General features: G+C 43.1%; 3 protein-coding genes across 3 annotated transcripts in view; 1 reads left to right on the top strand and 2 right to left on the bottom strand.

Annotated features, from left to right (window-relative positions):
• LOC118473041 (uncharacterized) overlaps nt 1–15,519 on the top strand; it is a 57,140-nt gene extending 41,621 nt beyond the window's left edge. The window contains exon 4 of the mRNA XM_035961253.1: nt 14,764–15,519. Within this exon, the coding sequence (XP_035817146.1) occupies nt 14,764–15,059 (296 nt within the window). The 3' untranslated portion in view covers nt 15,060–15,519. The remainder of the gene's footprint in view (nt 1–14,763) is intronic.
• LOC100278368 (uncharacterized) lies at nt 14,488–15,058 on the bottom strand. The gene has a single exon (NM_001151666.2). The coding sequence runs from the start codon at nt 14,988–14,990 to the stop codon at nt 14,595–14,597; it is 396 nt and encodes a 131-aa protein (NP_001145138.1). The 5' UTR covers nt 14,991–15,058; the 3' UTR covers nt 14,488–14,594.
• A 4,102-nt stretch (nt 15,520–19,621) lies between the features above and the next one.
• LOC118473000 (uncharacterized) lies at nt 19,622–23,158 on the bottom strand. The gene is made up of 2 exons (XM_035961144.1): nt 22,392–23,158; nt 19,622–19,782 (listed from the first exon to the last, which is right to left on the bottom strand). The coding sequence occupies exons 1-2, from the start codon at nt 22,641–22,643 to the stop codon at nt 19,699–19,701; spliced, it is 336 nt and encodes a 111-aa protein (XP_035817037.1). The 5' UTR covers nt 22,644–23,158; the 3' UTR covers nt 19,622–19,698.
• Between the last annotated feature and the right edge of the window lie 354 nt (nt 23,159–23,512).

Below are 23,512 nucleotides of genomic sequence, written 5' to 3'. Positions count from 1 at the left end.
TCGGAAAAAACAGAGGGCGCTCCGCTATAATTCACCGGACTGTCCGGTGTGCCAGCGGAGCAACGGCTACCTCGCAAGCAACGGTCGACTGCAACACATTAAATGCGCGCCTGCGCGCGCAGAGGATAGAGCAGCGCCAGAAGGCGCACCGGACAGTCTACAGGACCTGTACGGTGCACCACTGGACAGCCCAGAGGCCCCACAAGTCAGAGCTCCAACGGTCGAACCCCAACAGTCTGCTGACGTGGCTGGCGCACCGGACAGTGTCCGGTGGCGCACCGGACTGTCCGGTGCGCCATGCGACAGCACACTTCCAACGACCATTTTTTGGTGGTTGGGGCTATGAATACCCCAACCACCCCACATTCAATGGCATCCAAGTTTCTACACTTCTACACCTTACAAGAGCTATAACATTCATTACAAGACACACCAAAGAGATCAAATCCTCTCCCAATTCCACACAAAGCTTTAGTGACTAGAGAGAGTGATTTGTTGTGTTCATTTGAGCTCTTGCGCTTGGATTGCTTCTTTCTTTCTCATTCTTCTTGTGATCAAACTCATTTGTAATCGAGGCAAGATACACCAATTGTGTGGTGGTCCTTGCGGGAACTTTGTGTTCCGATTGATTGAGAAGAGAAGCTCACTCGGTCTAAGTGACCGTTTGAGAGAGGGAAAGGGTTGAAAGAGACCCGGTCTTCGTGACCACCTCAACGGGGAGTAGGTTTGCAAGAACCGAACCTCGGTAAAACAAATCATCGTGTCTCGCTCTTTATTCGCTCACGATTTGTTTTGCGCCCTCTCTCTCGGACTCGTTTCTATTTCTAACGCTAACCCGGCTTGAAGTTGTGCTTAAGTTTGTAAATTTCAGATTCACCCTATTCACCCCCCTCTAGGCGATTTTCATTAAGCCCCTTCCTCATCTTAGGATTTAGGGCGGGTGCATTCCGCCACCCGGTCGGAGAATTCCCTCTCCGACATTTGGCGCGCCAGGTAGGGGGCTAGGCATTAGGTTTTTGCTTGTTTCCTCGCTCAGCATGATGGTGCAACTCGTGGAGCACCGCGCCGAGACTTCAACGGATTTCCTGGTGGAGGAAGAAGTTGTTTCTTCCATGCCACAGGTTCCCAACCGCCCAGTGCCGGGCACTGCTGCTGTGCACGGTGCACGGCAGCATACAACTGCACAGACATCCCGGACTCCGTCGAGGGCGGCTCCGGGAGCATTGTCAACAGCCAGGGAGTTGCTGCGTCACCCTCCAAGCTCCACGGCCTCACCGGGGGCCATGAAGCAGTGGTAGGACGACGTCGACCGACTGCTCGGTATGGCACATTCTACCTCGACCAGGTCGAGGCCACGATCATCCCAGCGCCAACATGAGGCGTCAGCGTCTGTGCGCTCACCCTTAGTGAGGGGTGCACAGACCAACGACCTCCGGGCAGAACTCAACCGCAGGCGTGCGGGAGAGGACGCTCGGGTCTCTTTGGAGAGGGCGCGCGAGCGCCGCCAAAACATCGAGGGTCGCAACCTCGATCAAGACTTCACTGCGGTAGCACCGCAGGCCTTAATGGGCACCCGGTCCCAAGCGGGTGTCCCCTTGGCCGGTGTAGGCTGTGCCGCTCTCGCGGATCATCTCCGCGCGGCGTCATGGCCATCCAAGTTTCGGCCACACCTGCCGGAAAAGTTTGACGGTACGTCAAACCCGTCGGAATTCCTGCAGGTGTATGTCACCGCTATCACAGCAGCAGGTGGAAACACCGCTGTGATTGTGACATATTTTCATATCGCCTTGTCTGGACCTGCCCGGACTTGGCTCATGAACCTCGCCCCAGGGTCAATCTACTCCTGGGAAGAGCTCTGCGCGTGGTTCATTGCGAACTTCACCAGCGCTTACCAGCAGCACGGTGTGGAGGCCCACCTCCACGTGGTAAGGCAGGAGCCCGGGGAGACTCTCCAGGCGTTCATCTCCCGCTTCACCAAGGTGCGAGGTACTATACCTCGCATTTCCGATGCTTCCATCATCACGGCCTTCCGCCAGAGAGTATGTGATGAGAAAATGTTGGAGAAGTTAGCCATGCATGACATGGAGACTGTCCCCACACTCTTCGCTCTGGCCGACAAATGCGCCAGAGCCGCCGAAGGCCGTGCATGGCACTTGGGCCCACAGACCGGGGCTGCCCAGTCGGGTGGCTCGGGTGCCGTCCCCCAGGACGGTAAGAAGAAAAAGAAGAAGGACCGCGACCACCAGAAGTCGCGGTCCACCGCTCTAGTCGTTGCAGCCGCGACCGGGGGCCGGGGCGACCGCAACAAACGCCCACGGCCGCAGAGGGGTAACAGCGGCCCATGCCCTGTGCACCCCAATGGTCGCCACAGCGCCGCGGAGTGTCGCGAGATCATTGACCTCGTGAAACGGGCCAGCGCGTGGCACGAGCAGTCTTCCAAGGACGGCTCACCACCTCGTCGCCGACCTGGCAAAGAAAAGGTCGACGACGGCGAGGTGGCGCGGCTGAACGGGACCTCGGGTATCATTTAGCCGAGGGGGACCTGAAGGATGTCTTCGCTAGAGATTCCTACTCCGGTGGCGACAACTAGATGGACCCCCAGAGGGATCCCGTACTCCCCGGTCTACAGGGCCGAAGCCTGCCTTCCCCCGGAAACCCTTCTGAACTCCCCACGGGTCTAGGCCTCTGACAAGTCCATGCAAAAATGGCTACAACACGAGGACGAGGGTTCCCTCATCAAACAAAGATGGGAACCTAGGGTCGGGACCTAGTCCTACGGCAAGTACCAAGCCAAGAAGGGCTCCGCAGCTCTCCCCCAGCTAGAAAGCACCCTTCAAGGTGACGGGAATATGCCGACCCGGGGGTGACTATCTTGCTATGACTGAAGGAGTACCTCTTCCTGACCGCTGGAGCATCTCTGTAAGTTCTATCCATAGGAGCAAATTTGAGGGGTCGAATTTTTCTCCCTTTTGTAACTAGGTAACACATACGTGTACGCCAACTCGGTGAGGTCCGCCCTCATAAGCCCGACCTGTTGGTCTGCACCCATGCATGACAAGTTATAAAGAAAAAATACCCCCTCAGATTTGCCTCTATGATAGTTTTATCCTACTGCTCCATGGTCTTACCTTGCAGTTTTCCGGATGTTGTTTTATCTAACCCACCCAAACAGTTCCCATTCCATCAGACATAATTACATCCGAATTGAATAGCCAGGCTTGCAGTTTAGGACCTCTATGCGAAAGTAGGAGGGCCCGACAGCCTGGGGGCCGGTTCTAAAGAACGAGAGCCCGTTCCATGGGGTGGTCCGGAGCCTGTGTGGCCGCTTAGCCTGGTTTCGTACCCGAAAGCCTGCACACTCCACCACTCCGTGACGGGTACCCTAGTATTTGGAGCTATAAGTCCTGTGGGTCCGGTAACCTGGGGTTCGGAACTAGAGAATTGAAAGTCGCCTAGAGGGGGGTGAATAGGGCGAATCTGAAATTTACAAACTTAATCACAACTACAAGCCGGGTTAGCGTTAGAAATATAATCGAGTCCGCGAGAGAGGGTGCAAAACAAATCGCAAGTGAATAAAGAGTGTGACACGCGGATTTGTTTTACCGAGGTTCGGTTCTCGCAAACCTACTCCTTGTTGAGGTGGTCACAAAGACCGGGTCTCTTTCAACCCTTTCCCTCTCTCAAATGGTCCCTCGGACCGAGTGAGCTTTTCTTCTCAATCAATTGGAACACAAAGTTCCCACAAGGACCACCATACGATTGGTGTCTCTTGCCTCAATTACAAGTGAGTTTGATCTCAAGAAAGAATGAGAAAGAAAGCAATCAAAGCGCAAGAGCTCAAAAGAACACAACAAATCTCTCTCACTTAACACTAAAGCTTTTGTGGAATTGGGAGAGGATTTGATCACTTGGGTGTGTCTAGAATTGAATGCTAGAGCTCTTGTAAGTAGTTGGAAGGTGGAAAACTTGGATGACTTGAATGTGGGGGTGGTTGGGGTATTTATAGCCCCAACCACCAAACTAGCCGTTTGGTGGAGGCTGCTGTCGCATGGCGCACCGGACAGTCCGGTGTGCCACCGGACACTGTCCGGTGTGCCAGCCACATCACCAGGTCGTTGGGTTCCGACCGTTGGAGCTTTGTCTTGTGGGCCCGCCTGGCTGTCCGGTGGTGCACCGAACAAGTCCTGTAGACTGTCCGGTGTGCCACCCGCGCGTGCGCTGCTCCTCTGCGCACGCTGGCGCGCATTTAATGCGTTGCAGTCGACAGTTGCGCGCGAAGTAGTCGTTGCTCCGCTGGCTCACCGGACAGTCCGGTGAATAATAGCGGAGCGGATTCCCGAAGCTGGCGAGTTTAGAGTCGCTCTCCCTTGGGGCACCGGACACTGTCCGGTGGTGCACCGGACAGTCCGGTGAATTATAGCGGAGCCCTCTCAAAATTCCCGAAGGTGAAGAGTTGGGCGTCGAGTTCCCTGGTGCACCGAACACTGTCCGGTGGCACACCGGACAGTCCGGAGCGCTAGACCAGGGCAGCCTTCGGTTATCCCTTGCTCTCTTTGTTGAACCCTTTTCTTGGTCTTTTTATTGGCTTAGTGTGAATCTTTGGCACCTGTATAACTTATAGACTAGAGCAAACTAGTTAGTCCAATTATTTGTGTTGGGCAATTCAACCACCAAAATCATTTAGGAAATAGGTGTAAGCCTAATTCCCTTTCAATCTCCCCCTTTTTGGTGATTGATGCCAACACAAACCAAAGCAAATCTAGAAGTGCATAATTGAACTAGTTTGCATAATGTAAGTGCAAAGGTTACTTAGAATTGAGCCAATATAAATACTTATAGGATATGCATGGATTGTTTCTTTAATTTTTGATATTTTAGACCACGCTTGCACCACATGTTTTGTTTTTGCAAATTCTTTTGTAAATTCTTTTCAAAGTCCTTTTGCAAATAGTCAAAGGTAAATGCATAAGATTTTGCGAAGCATTTTCAAGATTTGAAAATTTCTCCCCCTGTTTTAAATGCTTTTCCTTTGACTAAACAAAACTCCCCCTTAATGAAATTCTTCCTCTTAGCGTTCAAGAGGGTTTTGAGATATCAATTTTGAGAAACCACTTTATCCCCCCTTTTGAACACAATAAGATGCCAATTTGAAATTTACCAATTGAAAATCATTAGTTTTTACAATTAGGTGGTGGTGCGGTCCTTTTGCTTTGGGCTCATGCTCTCTCCCCCTTTGGCATAAATCACCAAAAAACGGAATCATTAGAGCCCTTTTCTATTACTTTCTCCCCCTTTGGTCATAAATAAATGAGTGAAGATTATACCAAAGATGGAGAGTTGCTCAGAGCGACGGCGAAGGATGAGTTACGGAGTGGAAGCCTTTGTCTTCGCCGAAGACTCCAATTCCCTTTCAATATACCTATGACTTGGTTTGAAATTTACTTGAAAAGCACATTAGTCATAGCACATGAGAGAGACATGATCAAAGGTATATGAATGAACTATGTGTGCAAATCAACAAAAGAAGTTCCTAGAATCAAGAATATTTAGCTCATGCCTAAGTTTGTTAAAAGTTTGTTCATCTAGTGGCTTGATAAAGATATCGGCTAATTGATCTTTAGTGTTAATATATGCAATCTCGATATCTCCCTTTTGTTGGTGATCCCTTAGAAAATGATACCGAATGGCTATGTGTTTAGTGCGACTATGCTCAACCGGATTATCCGCCATGCGGATTGCACTCTCATTATCACATAGAAGAGGAACTTTGGTTAATTTGTAACCGTAGTCCCTAAGGGTTTGCCTCATCCAAAGTAGTTGCGCGCAACAATGGCCTGCGGCAATGTACTCGGCTTCGGCGGTAGAAAGAGCTACGGAATTTTGCTTCTTTGAAGCCCAAGACACCAAGGATCTTCGCAAGTCTCCGATGTGCTCTTTCTATTAATTTTACACCCCGCCCAATCGACATCCGAATAACCAATTAAATCAAAAGTGGATCCCCTAGGATACCAAAGCCCAAACTTAGGAGTATAAACTAAATATCTCAAGATTCGTTTTACGGCCGTAAGGTGAGCTTCCTTAGGGTCGGCTTGGAATCTTGCACACATGCATACGGAAAGCATAATATCCGGTCGAGATGCACATAAATAGAGTAAAGAGCCTATCATCGACCGGTATACCTTTTGATCTACGGATTTACCTTCCGTGTCGAGGTCGAGATGCCCATTGGTTCCCATGGGTGTCTTGATGGGTTTGGCATCCTTCATCCCAAACTTGCTTAGAATATCTTGAGTATACTTTATTTGGCTTAGGAAGGTGCCCTCTTGGAGTTGCTTCACTTGAAATCCCAAGAAGTACTTCAACTCCCCCATCATTGACATCTTGAATTTTTGTGTCATGATCCTACTAAATTCCTCACAAGTAGATTCGTTAGTAGACCCAAATATAATATCATCAACATAAATTTGGCATACAAACAAATCATTGTCAAGAGTTTTAGTAAATAAAGTAGGATCGGCCTTTCCGACTTTGAATCCATTAGTGATAAGGAAATCTCTAAGGCATTCATACCATGCTCTTGGGGCTTGCTTGAGCCCATAAAGTGCCTTTGAGAGTTTATAAACATGGTTAGGGTACTCACTATCTTGAAAGCCAGGAGGTTGCTCAACATAGACCTCTTCTTTGATTGGTTCATTGAGGAAGGCACTCTTTACGTCCATTTGATAAAGCTTGAAGCCATGGTAAGTAGCATAGGCTAATAATATACGAATTGACTCAAGCCTAGCTACGGGTGCATAGGTTTTACCGAAATCCAAACCTTCGACTTGGGAGTATCCCTTGGCCACAAGTCGAGCTTTGTTCCTTGTCACCACACCATGCTCGTCTTGCTTGTTGCGGAAAACCCACTTGGTTCCTACAACATTTTGATTAGGACGTGGAACCAAATGCCATACCTCATTCCTAGTGAAGTTGTTGAGCTCCTCTTGCATTGCCACCACCCAATCTGAGTCTTGTAGTGCTTCCTCTATCCTGTGTGGCTCAATAGAGGAAACAAAAGAGTAACGTTGACAAAAATGAGCAACACGAGATCTAGTGGTTACCCCCTTATGAATATCGCCGAGGATGGTGTCGACGGGGTGATCTCGTTGGATTGCTTGGTGGACTCTTGGGTGTGGCGACCTTGGTTCTTCATCCTCCTTGTTTTGATCATTTGCATCTCCCCCTTGATTATTGCTGTCATCTTGAGGTGGCTCATCTCTTTGATCTTCTCCTTCATCAACTTGAGCCTCATCCTCATTTTGAGTTGGTGGAGATGCTTGCGTGAAGGAGGATGGTTGATCTTGTGCATTTGGAGGTTCTTCGGATTCCTTAGGACACACATCCCCAACGGACATGTTCCTTAGCGCGATGCACGGAGCCTCTTCATCACCTATCTCATCAAGATCAACTTGCTCCACTTGAGAGCCGTTAGTCTCATCAAACACAACGTCACAAGAAACTTCAACTTGTCCAGTGGACTTGTTAAAGACTCTATATGCCCTTGTGTTTGAATCATATCCTAGTAAAAAGCCTTCTACAGTCTTAGGAGCAAATTTAGATTTTCTACCTCTTTTAACAAGAATAAAGCATTTGCTACCAATACTCTAAAGTATGAAATATTGGGCTTTTTATCGGTTAGGAGTTCGTATGATGTCTTCTTGAGGATTCGGTGTAGATACAACCGGTTGATGGCGTAGCAGACGGTGTTGACTGCCTCGGCCCAAAACCGATCCGAAGTCTTGTACTCATCAAGCATGGTTCTTGCCATGTCCAATAGAGTTCTATTCTTCCTCTCCACTACACCATTTTGTTGTGGGGTGTAGGGAGAAGAGAACTTATGCTTGATGCCCTCCTTCTCAAGGAAGCCTTCAATTTGAGAGTTCTTGAACTCCGTCCCGTTGTCGCTTCTAATCTTTTTGATGCTCAAGCCGAACTCATTTTGAGCCCGCCTCAAGAATCCCTTTAAGGTCTCTTGGGTATGAGATTTTTCCTGCAAAAATAATACCCAAGTGAAGCGAGAATAATTATCCACAATAACTAGACAGTACTTACTCCTGCCGATGCTTATGTAAGCTATCGGGCCGAATAGATCCATGTGTAGGAGCTCCAGTGGCCTGTCAGTCGTCATGATGTTCTTATGTAGATGATGAGTACCAACTTGCTTCCCTGCTTGGCATGCGCTACAAATCCTGTCTTTCTCAAAATGAACATTTGTTAATCCTAAAATGTGCTCTCCCTTTAGAAGCTTATGAAGATTCTTCATCCCAACATGGGCTAGTTAGCGGTGCCATAGCCAACCCATGTTAGTCTTAGCAATTAAGCAAGTGTCGAGTTTAGCTCTATCAAAATCTACCAAGTATAGCTGACCCTCTAACACTCCCTTAAATGCTATTGAATCATCACTTCTTCTAAAGACAGTGACACCTATATCAGTAAAAAGACAGTTGTAGCCCATTTGACATAATTGCGAAACGGAAAGCAAATTGTAATCTAAAGAATCTACAAGAAAAACATTGGAAATAGAATGGTCGGGTGATATAGCAATTTTACCCAATCCTTTGACCAAACCTTGGTTTCCATCCCCAAATGTGATAGCTCGTTGGGGATCTTGGTTTTTCTCATAGGAGGAGAACATCTTCTTCTCCCCTGTCATGTGGTTTGTGCACCCGCTATCGATGATCCAACTTGAGCCCCCGGATGCATAAACCTACAAAACAAGGTTAGTTCTTGACTTTAGGTACCCAAATGGTTTTGGGTCCTTTGGCATTAGACACAAGAACTTTGGGTACCCAAACACAAGTCTTCACTGAGCATCCGAGATTAGGATAAATTTCCCGGCATAACACGAAATAGACACCTGGGGTGTCACAGCCTTCCCCCCTTAAAGGAATCTCGTCCCGAGATTCGAATGAGGATCTTCAAGGGTGGAGAAGCATGTAACTCCCAGGCTGGAGATGGATGCAAATTTATGAGATGTGATCTGACAAGATACTGAAGATAGATTTGGTTAGAATATCACGGCATGTTGAGACAAAATGCAGCGATCACTCTGAGAGAATGTTCACAAAAGACAGCACATCGGTATAGTTCCATAATGGATCACAACTATTAACCGCGATACCTGCGCGTGCCGAGCAGCTCAACCATGTGTGCACCATAGTAGGCTCTCAGTTTCGTCGCGGCACCATCAGTCGTTAGTCATAATACCATTACCAAACGCAACCAACGATAAATCCACGTGACATAAATAGATGGATCCCATGAGAGTATGGCTCAGAAAATAAGAATGTGACCGGAGTTGAAGCAGAGATTGCTGACAAAAGAGCATCACATGAGAATTTTCTTTAACCCAGAGAACCATTTGATGATCAACATGGAGATTATCAGATCAGATATTAGCACGAGATTTGATATGAGGACGAACCAACCATGAGATCAAGATTGAAGAGCTTGTAGAGACATGAGAGAACTAAAGACAAGAATCAAATCCATTGAACCAAATGGATATGCCATTTAGAGATAAGTTGATAAAACAAGTGTCATGATCCTTAGAGAAAGAGTATGAGAATGATCAGAAATGAGAGATTTAGGCAAGATCAACATCCGATGCTTGGGAACGGGTTATAGGAGATAACCAGATAATAGGGCAGATTCATAGGGGATCCCGAGATTTGGATGATAAAGCCAACATGATTCACAAGAAAAAGGGTTACCAGATCAGGCAAAAGGAGAGGTAGGCAAACAGGATCAGCTAGGATGATCAACAAAAATGCTATGATGTTTTAGGAGCAAGGATTTATGGAAAGAAACATGGCCTTGATAGGGTTTGCGCAACTAGACACCAAACAACATTTTTTTATGTAACATGTGCAGAAGGAGACTTGGGTTGGTCTAGCGGTCAAGCTGTGGGGTTCCATAAGCTGTGCAGGTGTAACTTTATGGGTAAAACACACAAGGGTTAGAAAACACTAACACAAGCATAAATTTTTTTTAAGAGGATTCACTTGCTAACTCAAGGTCGTTTGGATGGGGGTCTTTTTATGAACAGAACAAGCAACAAAATGTTTTGCAAAAAGGGTTGAACAATTACAGTGCCACCTAGATAGCAAGACAAGAGAAACACATAACACGACCTAACAAGTCTTACCAATCTGACACGAGGTAAGGCATTTTTTTTGCAGTCCATGTCAATACAACACATTATTCACAATTTCTTATTATTGGAATAAAGGTGAGAGAAGCATGTTGAGGCACAAGAGACAATTATAATGCGATAATCATGATGCATGCTCATTCTAGTCGTCTTCTCAGACCTAACTACTTTTCGGGTGCTTGCTATAGCATCCTTATTAACATTAATAGTAGCCTTTATGGCCTATATAAATAGCCACCTAGCTACCCATCTATTTCCTAAGGCTTCACGTCCTAGGTCTCACTTATCGTCCTGACGATCTATCCAACATTGGTTTCTAGCAAGTTTTACTTTTAGAAAAGGTTGGTAATCATGACTTATTGACTTCTCTGTGATGGTATTCGCTCCGATACCAGCTGTGGCGGAACCGCCCGAATTATTCCAACTTAAGTGCCCAAGTCACGCCTTAGAGGCAGCAACACACTTAAACCGGAATAACCCGTCAGTCCCTCGGATCTAGTCCGATAAAGCCACTTATCCAGGATCGAATACCACTAGCTCACTCGAAGGTGAGGCACAGAGAAATACAATAAAGCATAATACCACAAGATTAATAAGTATCAATAGTGATTACATTATCGGAGTTTCAGAAATAATAACCATAAATTTTAATGCAGCGGAAATAACTAACGGAGAAGAACCGAGTAACATGGCGAAGCCTGGCCACGCTACTCCTCCTGGTCCTCTCCTGCGGAAGCAATAACCCACTCGACCGTCTATCCCGGTGGCAGGGATGAAGGCCGAGTCACACCATCAACCAATCAACCTAAGAAGTACCTGCAAAAATTATGCCACAAGCAAGGCTGAGTATACTAATACTCAGCTAGACTTACCCGGTGTGAGGAGTCTACTCCTCTACCTCTAGACATGCAGCTGTTTGGCTGTGGGGTTTGGTTGCCAAAAGCACTAGCTGAGTCTAAAAATCAAGTTTTAGCTTTTCAAGTTTTAGTATGATCCTTTTAACTAGATCTGTACCTAGCTAGTCATACATGGTATCAAACATTTTATCAATCCACATCTTTTGCCAGTCACCTCATTTCCACTTATTACTCAATGCAGTACAATGGATCAAGCAGTCTCATTAGCTGCGAGAAGCAGACGATTCGAATCGAGTTTTTATCCTTGCAAGGTAAACCTAAACACACGACGTGATGAGGCACTCCGTCCCCACACACATCAACCGTCCCCATCGATTCCCTGGCAACAGATCAGGGCTCACCGCCTTGGCGTACAATGCCCCACTGACCCCGACTGGCCGTCGTGCAGTGACCGCACTTGTACCCACCATAACCGGAATGGGAGACCACGTCTCAGGTCGCGTGAGGGGTAAAGTCTGCGGGCAGGTTCACTCAGGTACTAGGCTTACCGATTTACCATATTTCTCGATATGTGTTTAGTACGTTCAAACGCTTGACACAGGTATCCGCACGTTAATCCTTATTCCAATTTTCATCTCGTAGACCACGCGTCCCCATAGACCCGTGTCCACAGACCATCACCATTCTGTTATCAAAGTGGATACAACCAATTCCTGACCTCGCGCGAGTGCTAGAAAAATCACTCGACTTCTACCGAGATCCTAATTACTAAAGCAGCTACTCGACCTAGCATACTAGTGTTCATCTCAATAGGAATCCTGAGTTCATGCAACTAGGGTTTCAGGCAACTCCTACACTTAAGTGCACAGTACAAGCCTACAAACATTAAGTGTAGTAAAATAACATATATAAACGGTTATGCATAAAACCGGGGCTTGCCTTTAATTTAACACTCAGATACTGTTTGCTGGGGGGTACTCGCTTGGCGAGCATCCACTAGTTAAGTCCATTCTTCAAGTCGTCCACCACGGCATCTTGTGGTTGGCACCACATCACTGGCTCGATCATCATCTCTCGGTCCTATATGAGGTGCAAGATGCATATGTATGAATATAATGAAAGTAGCACAAGATACTTTAAGTACAGGCTAGCGAATTAAACACTAAGTAGCGAGACATCATAAGCAACCACACACACTAGCGTTAGCTAACTACATATCATCGAGCGCACAACATTAACACCACTAAAAGGCGACAAACATTTTGTATATTTACGCAACACAACTACGACATCACAAATACACGCATTTACCACGTTCACTTTACTCATCCATTAGTTACTTAATCATCAAGTTAGTTAAGTACCTAAGTTTGCTTCGACTGATATATAGATAGACTTAGTTGAAAGGAACTAGACTCTTAATTCGTGCTTTACAATTATTTACTAGGCAAACATTTATTAGACCTTAACCAATTTAGTTTACTAATTTAGCGAGACATGTACTAATTACCTATATACTTAGACTCAATTATATTAGTTATATTATCATTACTGCGTGTTCAACCAAAACCAAAACGAGGAAACAGTCAACTCAAGAAATACACCGCAGTGTAGAGCAATCCACCAAACATAACAAAATTAGGACAGCAGCACAGTAGCTACTTGTTTCAGTCATAACTCTTCAAATATTAATCCAAACATAGCAAACTAGGACTTTCTGGAAAGCTTAAAATGTGCTCTACAACTTTGGTATTTTCACCTAAACAAGATTCAACACTTAGAAAGGTTAAAAGTGCTAACACAACAGATCTGTCCAGATTTGGACAGATTCAGACTTGTGACTTTAAAAATTCATAACTGAAGATTCAGACATCCAAATCATTTGATCTTAAACTTTCTGGAAAGATAATTAAATTGTCTACAAATCAATTATAAACAACTCAGGTTGATTTAAAGTGTATCATGGTTAAAAGACACTAGGAAGGCTTTGCTGTCCAGATTTGGACAGATTCAGACTTCATACTTCAAACGCCTATAACTTAATCTTTAGACCACTAAAAAGGGTGATCAAAGACTTTTTGGAAAGCTTAGAAAACTTACTACATAACTTTTATAATCACCAAGAAGTGATTCTATATTTAACTAAATCAAACAATACAGTTTTCTAAATCTGTTCTGACAATGGACAGAATATAGCAATCCTCTTATAAAATTCATAACTCTCAAACTATCAGGTTTATTGTCATGAAAATTTAACACAAGTAAGATAAGAACATTATCTACAACTTTCTTATAATTGACAAGGACTGATTCTAAACTGAACTTAAGCAAACAATGCGACCTCTGAAATCTGTACAGGAATTGGACAGATTCCGGTACTGAATTTGTGAAAAGTATAACTTCTAAACCATTAATCCTTAGCTCATGAAATTTTTGGAAGAGCTAGATATACAAGTTAATTATAACTTTTATATAGCACATATCTACAGAAAACACACTTTACATTACTAGATTAACCGCACAACAAAAACTGTACGTGCAGGAATTACAGTTTGCTAGCACCATAGCACTCAACTCAATCATCAATTAAAATCATGGAGAGACACTATCACCAATTTCTTAAGTTTAAATCATTATGACTTAGTTATTAAGTTTCAATTTATATCAATTCACTTAAGTATTTCAAAAAACATGCATGCCCTTGTTTACTTCTAATTTTTCACTAATTGTTCTTATAATTATAAAATAGGTGTTATTTTAGCACCCAATGAAACTATCTAATTTGGGGCTGTAATTTTTATGAGGCATAGGTAATGACCCATTATAAATAATGTATAAATTTCACATGCTCAGATTTTATATTGCATTTACTACAAAAATAACAAATTGTTAATGCAATAAAGCATGTGAGAGCAAGTTAAATCTAAAACTAATTATTTTCTGTGGATGCATGACCATATTAAGTTTTCTTAGGCTACTATAATATCACGCAAGGACATGGGAACACCATTTTATATTTTTGCATCTATACATTATTTTTAAATCATTTAAAACTACTTAAGGTGTATTAAACAAGTTAAATCACTAACTTAATCATACATGCACAACAATTCATGAAATTTTTACCAGCCACCAAACATCACACCAAGAGTCTACTGTAAAAATGGCAACCTATTTGAAGCAATGGAGCTACAGATCCAAAAATAACAAGCAAATAAATCTTCTCTTTTCTTATTTAACATGATTTAATTAGCATACCAAGAAAATAGTGAACAACATATAAGTTTTATATTTTTTCTTGATGGAGTATGACAACATCTAACTAACAAAACAGGTTTCATCATTTTTGGATTTTTATAAATAAAATTATGGAGAGAAGCAAGTTTGTTTATTCTCTAAACCAGTTTTTAAATATAAATTTCTACAGAAAAACTTTTCCACTGAAACATTCCAACTTAGATATCCATGGCATAGAGAATTTCACAAGGATTCCAAAAAGTCCTCATTTAACGTTTTACGATTTTTCTACGATTTTCTATGAATTTTCAAACTTCAGCACAAAATCTGAGATATAAAACCGAAAATGGGAACAACAAACTTTCACCCAGGTCCCTGAAACAAACGTGCCTACACATCAGCACATATGCCCTTTCAGCACTATTCACAAGAGTCACAAACCCTTCACTTACCCCCCTGCTGTTCTGGAATTTGCAGATTGGTCCATCGTCTTCTTCCTTGGAACGTACAGGGAAAGGGGATCGGCCTTTCCTGGCCGGGGCTCGCCGGCGTCGGCCGAGCGCGGCGGGGCCAGCCGAGCCGTCCCTGGTGGAGCGCGCGCACAGCCAAGGAGTTGGCTGGGCCGGCGGCAGCTCCAGGTGGCCTGGCCACGCGAGCCCGCGGTGGCAGCCTGCTGCGGCGATGGCGCGGGCATCGCCGGTCATGGCTGCGCTCAGGGAAGGGTTCGAACGGATCGTTGTGGCGAGGGGGAGGTGATGGCAAACTCAATTTAAACAACCGGCTACTGAGGACAGGGATTTGGAGGTAGCAGGGAGCTTCCGTCGTCCATCCATGGCGTTAGTGTGCTGCAATAGAGGAATGAGGGAGTCGAGGCGAGCAGAATGCAGAGGCGAGGCTAGGGTAGCTCAGAGGGTGTGCGGCGTGCTTTTAAAGGCGAGGCACGAGCGGGCGTTGGCCGAGGATTGGCTGTCCATGGCGGTGGCCACTGCCACACGCCTGGCTGCTTGCTGCTCACGCTGTCTCCCTGCAGCAACTGTTGAACACGTATTGGATGGCTGTTTTTGGCGTTTTCTGTTTGGATTCGGACCTGGATCTCTGCAGAAGATTTGTTCCTTGATGTATACTCTACAAATCGTGTACAGGACTTGAGGTAATTAGAGCACTGGTTAGAGAGTTATAGATCCACGAAAACTGGTTTGTCAGTGGGTTAGAAATCAGTGGAAACTCGTGAAAACTGAATGTCAAAGCATGTCAAACGGAATCGGATGAATGCCATCTTTTAATATGTTGTGCCCCTATTAGTTATTAACAACTTTTATATTTGGGGAAACTTGAGTTGTTCAACAAAAATTTGGGAACGCGAGACGTCGACCCGAACGATGCTGATTTCAGACTTAGAAGATTTCGAATTCAGAAATCAGATTTTTATTCTGTCTTGATGACACTGTTTGAGATACTTGGAGATTGAATCAAGGCTTGGTTTAAATAAAATATTTGTTGTATAACACATGTTCTACAATTTTTATTAAAGGTCAAACCTCATATCTTGAGTATAAATAAAAGTTTCACTTTGGTCAAGGTAGCATCATTATAATGCTTCAAACTATATTTTTAAGGCAATCGGGATATTTTCTCGACATTTTCTTGGCATTTTCTCTACATGAACCCTTAACAACTTTTGTTGTAGAATTGATTTAGAGTGTTTTGGGAAAGTTTCCATAACTTGGTTGAATTTCTAAATTTGCTTTTATTTAATCGAGCAGTTTCAAGCAAGTATAGGATTTATCTTTTCATGTGAGTATTTGGTTCAACCTTCTAGAAATCTTTAGAATACACTTAATAGATAGAGATGAATGATGATATAGATATAACAAGTTGATTTGCATAAGAATTTATTAGAGATTGACACAACAGAGATTCCGCTGGAGAATGCGGATTCAGATTATGTATTTGGACATACACCGACTATCGAGAAAGCGGATTCGGACATAGATCGGATAACATCACCACTATCGAGAGTCCGAATAAATGAGTCTGGACGGGAGTCGTGAGACGAAATTGACTTTCGAATTTGCATTCGTTTCAAGAAATAAAAGTTTTAACAGGCTCCAAATTTGGCTGTTCTTGAGATCGAATAATTCCAAATTTGGTGAAACATTCATGAGTAACTTGATGAATGGAGATAGATGTGATAAAGAGATAGAAATTTTCACTGAGCATCCGAGATTAGGATAAATTTCCCGGCATAACACGAAATAGACACCTGGGGTGTCACAGCCTTCCCCCCTTAAAGGAATCTCGTCCCGAGATTCGAATGAGGATCTTCAAGGGTGGAGAAGCATGTAACTCCCAGGCTGGAGATGGATGCAAATTTATGAGATGTGATCTGACAAGATACCGAAGATAGATTTGGTTAGAATATCACGGCATGTTGAGACAAAATGCAGCGATCACTCTGAGAGAATGTTCACAAAAGACAGCACATCGGTATAGTTCCATAATGGATCACAACTATTAACCGCGATACCTGCGCGTGCCGAGCAGCTCAACCATGTGTGCACCATAGTAGGCTCTCAGTTTCGTCGCGGCACCATCAGTCGTTAGTCATAATACCATTACCAAACGCAACCAACGATAAATCCACGTGACATAAATAGATGGATCCCATGAGAGTATGGCTCAGAAAATAAGAATGTGACCGGAGTTGAAGCAGAGATTGCTGACAAAAGAGCATCACATGAGAATTTTCTTTAACCCAGAGAACCATTTGATGATCAACATGGAGATTATCAGATCAGATATTAGCACGAGATTTGATATGAGGACGAACCAACCATGAGATCAAGATTGAAGAGCTTGTAGAGACATGAGAGAACTAAAGACAAGAATCAAATCCATTGAACCAAATGGATATGCCATTTAGAGATAAGTTGATAAAACAAGTGTCATGATCCTTAGAGAAAGAGTATGAGAATGATCAGAAATGAGAGATTTAGGCAAGATCAACATCCGATGCTTGGGAACGGGTTATAGGAGATAACCAGATAATAGGGCAGATTCATAGGGGATCCCGAGATTTGGATGATAAAGCCAACATGATTCACAAGAAAAAGGGTTACCAGATCAGGCAAAAGGAGAGGTAGGCAAACAGGATCAGCTAGGATGATCAACAAAAATGCTATGATGTTTTAGGAGCAAGGATTTATGGAAAGAAACATGGCCTTGATAGGGTTTGCGCAACTAGACACCAAACAACATTTTTTTATGTAACATGTGCAGAAGGAGACTTGGGTTGGTCTAGCGGTCAAGCTGTGGGGTTCCATAAGCTGTGCAGGTGTAACTTTATGGGTAAAACACACAAGGGTTAGAAAACACTAACACAAGCATAAATTTTTTTTAAGAGGATTCACTTGCTAACTCAAGGTCGTTTGGATGGGGGTCTTTTTATGAACAGAACAAGCAACAAAATGTTTTGCAAAAAGGGTTGAACAATTACAGTGCCACCTAGATAGCAAGACAAGAGAAACACATAACACGACCTAACAAGTCTTACCAATCTGACACGAGGTAAGGCATTTTTTTTGCAGTCCATGTCAATACAACACATTATTCACAATTTCTTATTATTGGAATAAAGGTGAGAGAAGCATGTTGAGGCACAAGAGACAATTATAATGCGATAATCATGATGCATGCTCATTCTAGTCGTCTTCTCAGACCTAACTACTTTTCGGGTGCTTGCTATAGCATCCTTATTAACATTAATAGTAGCCTTTATGGCCTATATAAATAGCCACCTAGCTACCCATCTATTTCCTAAGGCTTCACGTCCTAGGTCTCACTTATCGTCCTGACGATCTATCCAACATTGGTTTCTAGCAAGTTTTACTTTTAGAAAAGGTTGGTAATCATGACTTATTGACTTCTCTGTGATGGTATTCGCTCCGATACCAGCTGTGGCGGAACCGCCCGAATTATTCCAACTTAAGTGCCCAAGTCACGCCTTAGAGGCAGCAACACACTTAAACCGGAATAACCCGTCAGTCCCTCGGATCTAGTCCGATAAAGCCACTTATCCAGGATCGAATACCACTAGCTCACTCGAAGGTGAGGCACAGAGAAATACAATAAAGCATAATACCACAAGATTAATAAGTATCAATAGTGATTACATTATCGGAGTTTCAGAAATAATAACCATAAATTTTAATGCAGCGGAAATAACTAACGGAGAAGAACCGAGTAACATGGCGAAGCCTGGCCACGCTACTCCTCCTGGTCCTCTCCTGCGGAAGCAATAACCCACTCGACCGTCTATCCCGGTGGCAGGGATGAAGGCCGAGTCACACCATCAACCAATCAACCTAAGAAGTACCTGCAAAAATTATGCCACAAGCAAGGCTGAGTATACTAATACTCAGCTAGACTTACCCGGTGTGAGTAGTCTACTCCTCTACCTCTAGACATGCAGCTGTTTGGCTGTGGGGTTTGGTTGCCAAAAGCACTAGCTGAGTCTAAAAATCAAGTTTTAGCTTTTCAAGTTTTAGTATGATCCTTTTAACTAGATCTGTACCTAGCTAGTCATACATGGTATCAAACATTTTATCAATCCACATCTTTTGCCAGTCACCTCATTTCCACTTATTACTCAATGCAGTACAATGGATCAAGCAGTCTCATTAGCTGCGAGAAGCAGACGATTCGAATCGAGTTTTTATCCTTGCAAGGTAAACCTAAACACACGATGTGATGAGGCACTCCGTCCCCACACACATCAACCGTCCCCATCGATTCCCTGGCAACAGATCAGGGCTCACCGCCTTGGCGTACAATGCCCCACTGACCCCGACTGGCCGTCGTGCAGTGACCGCACTTGTACCCACCATAACCGGAATGGGAGACCACGTCTCAGGTCGCGTGAGGGGTAAAGTCTGCGGGCAGGTTCACTCAGGTACTAGGCTTACCGATTTACCATATTTCTCGATATGTGTTTAGTACGTTCAAACGCTTGACACAGGTATCCGCACGTTAATCCTTATTCCAATTTTCATCTCGTAGACCACGCGTCCCCATAGACCCGTGTCCACAGACCATCACCATTCTGTTATCAAAGTGGATACAACCAATTCCTGACCTCGCGCGAGTGCTAGAAAAATCACTCGACTTCTACCGAGATCCTAATTACTAAAGCAGCTACTCGACCTAGCATACTAGTGTTCATCTCAATAGGAATCCTGAGTTCATGCAACTAGGGTTTCAGGCAACTCCTACACTTAAGTGCACAGTACAAGCCTACAAACATTAAGTGTAGTAAAATAACATATATAAACGGTTATGCATAAAACCGGGGCTTGCCTTTAATTTAACACTCAGATACTGTTTGCTGGGGGGTACTCGCTTGGCGAGCATCCACTAGTTAAGTCCATTCTTCAAGTCGTCCACCACGGCATCTTGTGGTTGGCACCACATCACTGGCTCGATCATCATCTCTCGGTCCTATATGAGGTGCAAGATGCATATGTATGAATATAATGAAAGTAGCACAAGATACTTTAAGTACAGGCTAGCGAATTAAACACTAAGTAGCGAGACATCATAAGCAACCACACACACTAGCGTTAGCTAACTACATATCATCGAGCGCACAACATTAACACCACTAAAAGGCGACAAACATTTTGTATATTTACGCAACACAACTACGACATCACAAATACACGCATTTACCACGTTCACTTTACTCATCCATTAGTTACTTAATCATCAAGTTAGTTAAGTACCTAAGTTTGCTTCGACTGATATATAGATAGACTTAGTTGAAAGGAACTAGACTCTTAATTCGTGCTTTACAATTATTTACTAGGCAAACATTTATTAGACCTTAACCAATTTAGTTTACTAATTTAGCGAGACATGTACTAATTACCTATATACTTAGACTCAATTATATTAGTTATATTATCATTACTGCGTGTTCAACCAAAACCAAAACGAGGAAACAGTCAACTCAAGAAATACACCGCAGTGTAGAGCAATCCACCAAACATAACAAAATTAGGACAGCAGCACAGTAGCTACTTGTTTCAGTCATAACTCTTCAAATATTAATCCAAACATAGCAAACTAGGACTTTCTGGAAAGCTTAAAATGTGCTCTACAACTTTGGTATTTTCACCTAAACAAGATTCAACACTTAGAAAGGTTAAAAGTGCTAACACAACAGATCTGTCCAGATTTGGACAGATTCAGACTTGTGACTTTAAAAATTCATAACTGAAGATTCAGACATCCAAATCATTTGATCTTAAACTTTCTGGAAAGATAATTAAATTGTCTACAAATCAATTATAAACAACTCAGGTTGATTTAAAGTGTATCATGGTTAAAAGACACTAGGAAGGCTTTGCTGTCCAGATTTGGACAGATTCAGACTTCATACTTCAAACGCCTATAACTTAATCTTTAGACCACTAAAAAGGGTGATCAAAGACTTTTTGGAAAGCTTAGAAAACTTACTACATAACTTTTATAATCACCAAGAAGTGATTCTATATTTAACTAAATCAAACAATACAGTTTTCTAAATCTGTTCTGACAATGGACAGAATATAGCAATCCTCTTATAAAATTCATAACTCTCAAACTATCAGGTTTATTGTCATGAAAATTTAACACAAGTAAGATAAGAACATTATCTACAACTTTCTTATAATTGACAAGGACTGATTCTAAACTGAACTTAAGCAAACAATGCGACCTCTGAAATCTGTACAGGAATTGGACAGATTCCGGTACTGAATTTGTGAAAAGTATAACTTCTAAACCATTAATCCTTAGCTCATGAAATTTTTGGAAGAGCTAGATATACAAGTTAATTATAACTTTTATATAGCACATATCTACAGAAAACACACTTTACATTACTAGATTAACCGCACAACAAAAACTGTACGTGCAGGAATTACAATTTGCTAGCACCATAGCACTCAACTCAATCATCAATTAAAATCATGGAGAGACACTATCACCAATTTCTTAAGTTTAAATCATTATGACTTAGTTATTAAGTTTCAATTTATATCAATTCACTTAAGTATTTCAAAAAACATGCATGCCCTTGTTTACTTCTAATTTTTCACTAATTGTTCTTATAATTATAAAATAGGTGTTATTTTAGCACCCAATGAAACTATCTAATTTGGGGCTGTAATTTTTATGAGGCATAGGTAATGACCCATTATAAATAATGTATAAATTTCACATGCTCAGATTTTATATTGCATTTACTACAAAAATAACAAATTGTTAATGCAATAAAGCATGTGAGAGCAAGTTAAATCTAAAACTAATTATTTTCTGTGGATGCATGACCATATTAAGTTTTCTTAGGCTACTATAATATCACGCAAGGACATGGGAACACCATTTTATATTTTTGCATCTATACATTATTTTTAAATCATTTAAAACTACTTAAGGTGTATTAAACAAGTTAAATCACTAACTTAATCATACATGCACAACAATTCATGAAATTTTTACCAGCCACCAAACATCACACCAAGAGTCTACTGTAAAAATGGCAACCTATTTGGAGCAATGGAGCTACAGATCCAAAAATAACAAGCAAATAAATCTTCTCTTTTCTTATTTAACATGATTTAATTAGCATACCAAGAAAATAGTGAACAACATATAAGTTTTATATTTTTTCTTGATGGAGTATGACAACATCTAACTAACAAAACAGGTTTCATCATTTTTGGATTTTTATAAATAAAATTATGGAGAGAAGCAAGTTTGTTTATTCTCTAAACCAGTTTTTAAATATAAATTTCTACAGAAAAACTTTTCCACTGAAACATTCCAACTTAGATATCCATGGCATAGAGAATTTCACAAGGATTCCAAAAAGTCCTCATTTAACGTTTTACGATTTTTCTACGATTTTCTATGAATTTTCAAACTTCAGCACAAAATCTGAGATATAAAACCGAAAATGGGAACAACAAACTTTCACCCAGGTCCCTGAAACAAACGTGCCTACACATCAGCACATATGCCCTTTCAGCACTATTCACAAGAGTCACAAACCCTTCACTTACCCCCCTGCTGTTCTGGAATTTGCAGATTGGTCCATCGTCTTCTTCCTTGGAACGTACAGGGAAAGGGGATCGGCCTTTCCTGGCCGGGGCTCGCCGGCGTCGGCCGAGCGCGGCGGGGCCAGCCGAGCCGTCCCTGGTGGAGCGCGCGCATAGCCAAGGAGTTGGCTGGGCCGGCGGCAGCTCCAGGTGGCCTGGCCACGCGAGCCCACGGTGGCAGCCTGCTGCGGCGATGGCGCGGGCATCGCCGGTCATGGCTGCGCTCAGGGAAGGGTTCGAACGGATCGTTGTGGCGAGGGGGAGGTGATGGCAAACTCAATTTAAACAACCGGCTACTGAGGACAGGGATTTGGAGGTAGCAGGGAGCTTCCGTCGTCCATCCATGGCGTTAGTGTGCTGCAATAGAGGAATGAGGGAGTCGAGGCGAGCAGAATGCAGAGGCGAGGCTAGGGTAGCTCAGAGGGTGTGCGGCGTGCTTTTAAAGGCGAGGCACGAGCGGGCGTTGGCCGAGGATTGGCTGTCCATGGCGGTGGCCACTGCCACACGCCTGGCTGCTTGCTGCTCACGCTGTCTCCCTGCAGCAACTGTTGAACACGTATTGGATGGCTGTTTTTGGCGTTTTCTGTTTGGATTCGGACCTGGATCTCTGCAGAAGATTTGTTCCTTGATGTATACTCTACAAATCGTGTACAGGACTTGAGGTAATTAGAGCACTGGTTAGAGAGTTATAGACCCACGAAAACTGGTTTGTCAGTGGGTTAGAAATCAGTGGAAACTCGTGAAAACTGAATGTCAAAGCATGTCAAACGGAATCGGATGAATGCCATCTTTTAATATGTTGTGCCCCTATTAGTTATTAACAACTTTTATATTTGGGGAAACTTGAGTTGTTCAACAAAAATTTGGGAACGCGAGACGTCGACCCGAACGATGCTGATTTCAGACTTAGAAGATTTCGAATTCAGAAATCAGATTTTTATTCTGTCTTGATGACACTGTTTGAGATACTTGGAGATTGAATCAAGGCTTGGTTTAAATAAAATATTTGTTGTATAACACATGTTCTACAATTTTTATTAAAGGTCAAACCTCATATCTTGAGTATAAATAAAAGTTTCACTTTG

The sequence above is a fragment of the Zea mays genome, chromosome 7, assembly GCF_902167145.1.
Source record: "Zea mays cultivar B73 chromosome 7, Zm-B73-REFERENCE-NAM-5.0, whole genome shotgun sequence".
NCBI lineage: Eukaryota > Viridiplantae > Streptophyta > Magnoliopsida > Poales > Poaceae > Zea > Zea mays.
Note: the sequence above shows the minus strand (reverse complement) of the source record. Positions and strands in the feature narration are given on the sequence as shown.

Bases quoted from the DNA above. Each gene is read 5' to 3' on its own strand.
- LOC100278368 (NM_001151666.2), bottom strand. From the start codon at position 14,990: ATGACCGGCGATGCCCGCGCCATCGCCGCAGCAGGCTGCCACCGCGGG.
- LOC118473000 (XM_035961144.1), bottom strand. From the start codon at position 22,643: ATGACCGGCGATGCCCGCGCCATCGCCGCAGCAGGCTGCCACCGTGGG. The intron at 19,783-22,391 runs GTAAGTGAAGGG...CACCTCATATAG, and splicing joins AATTCCAGAACAGCAGGGGG to GACCGAGAGATGATGATCGA.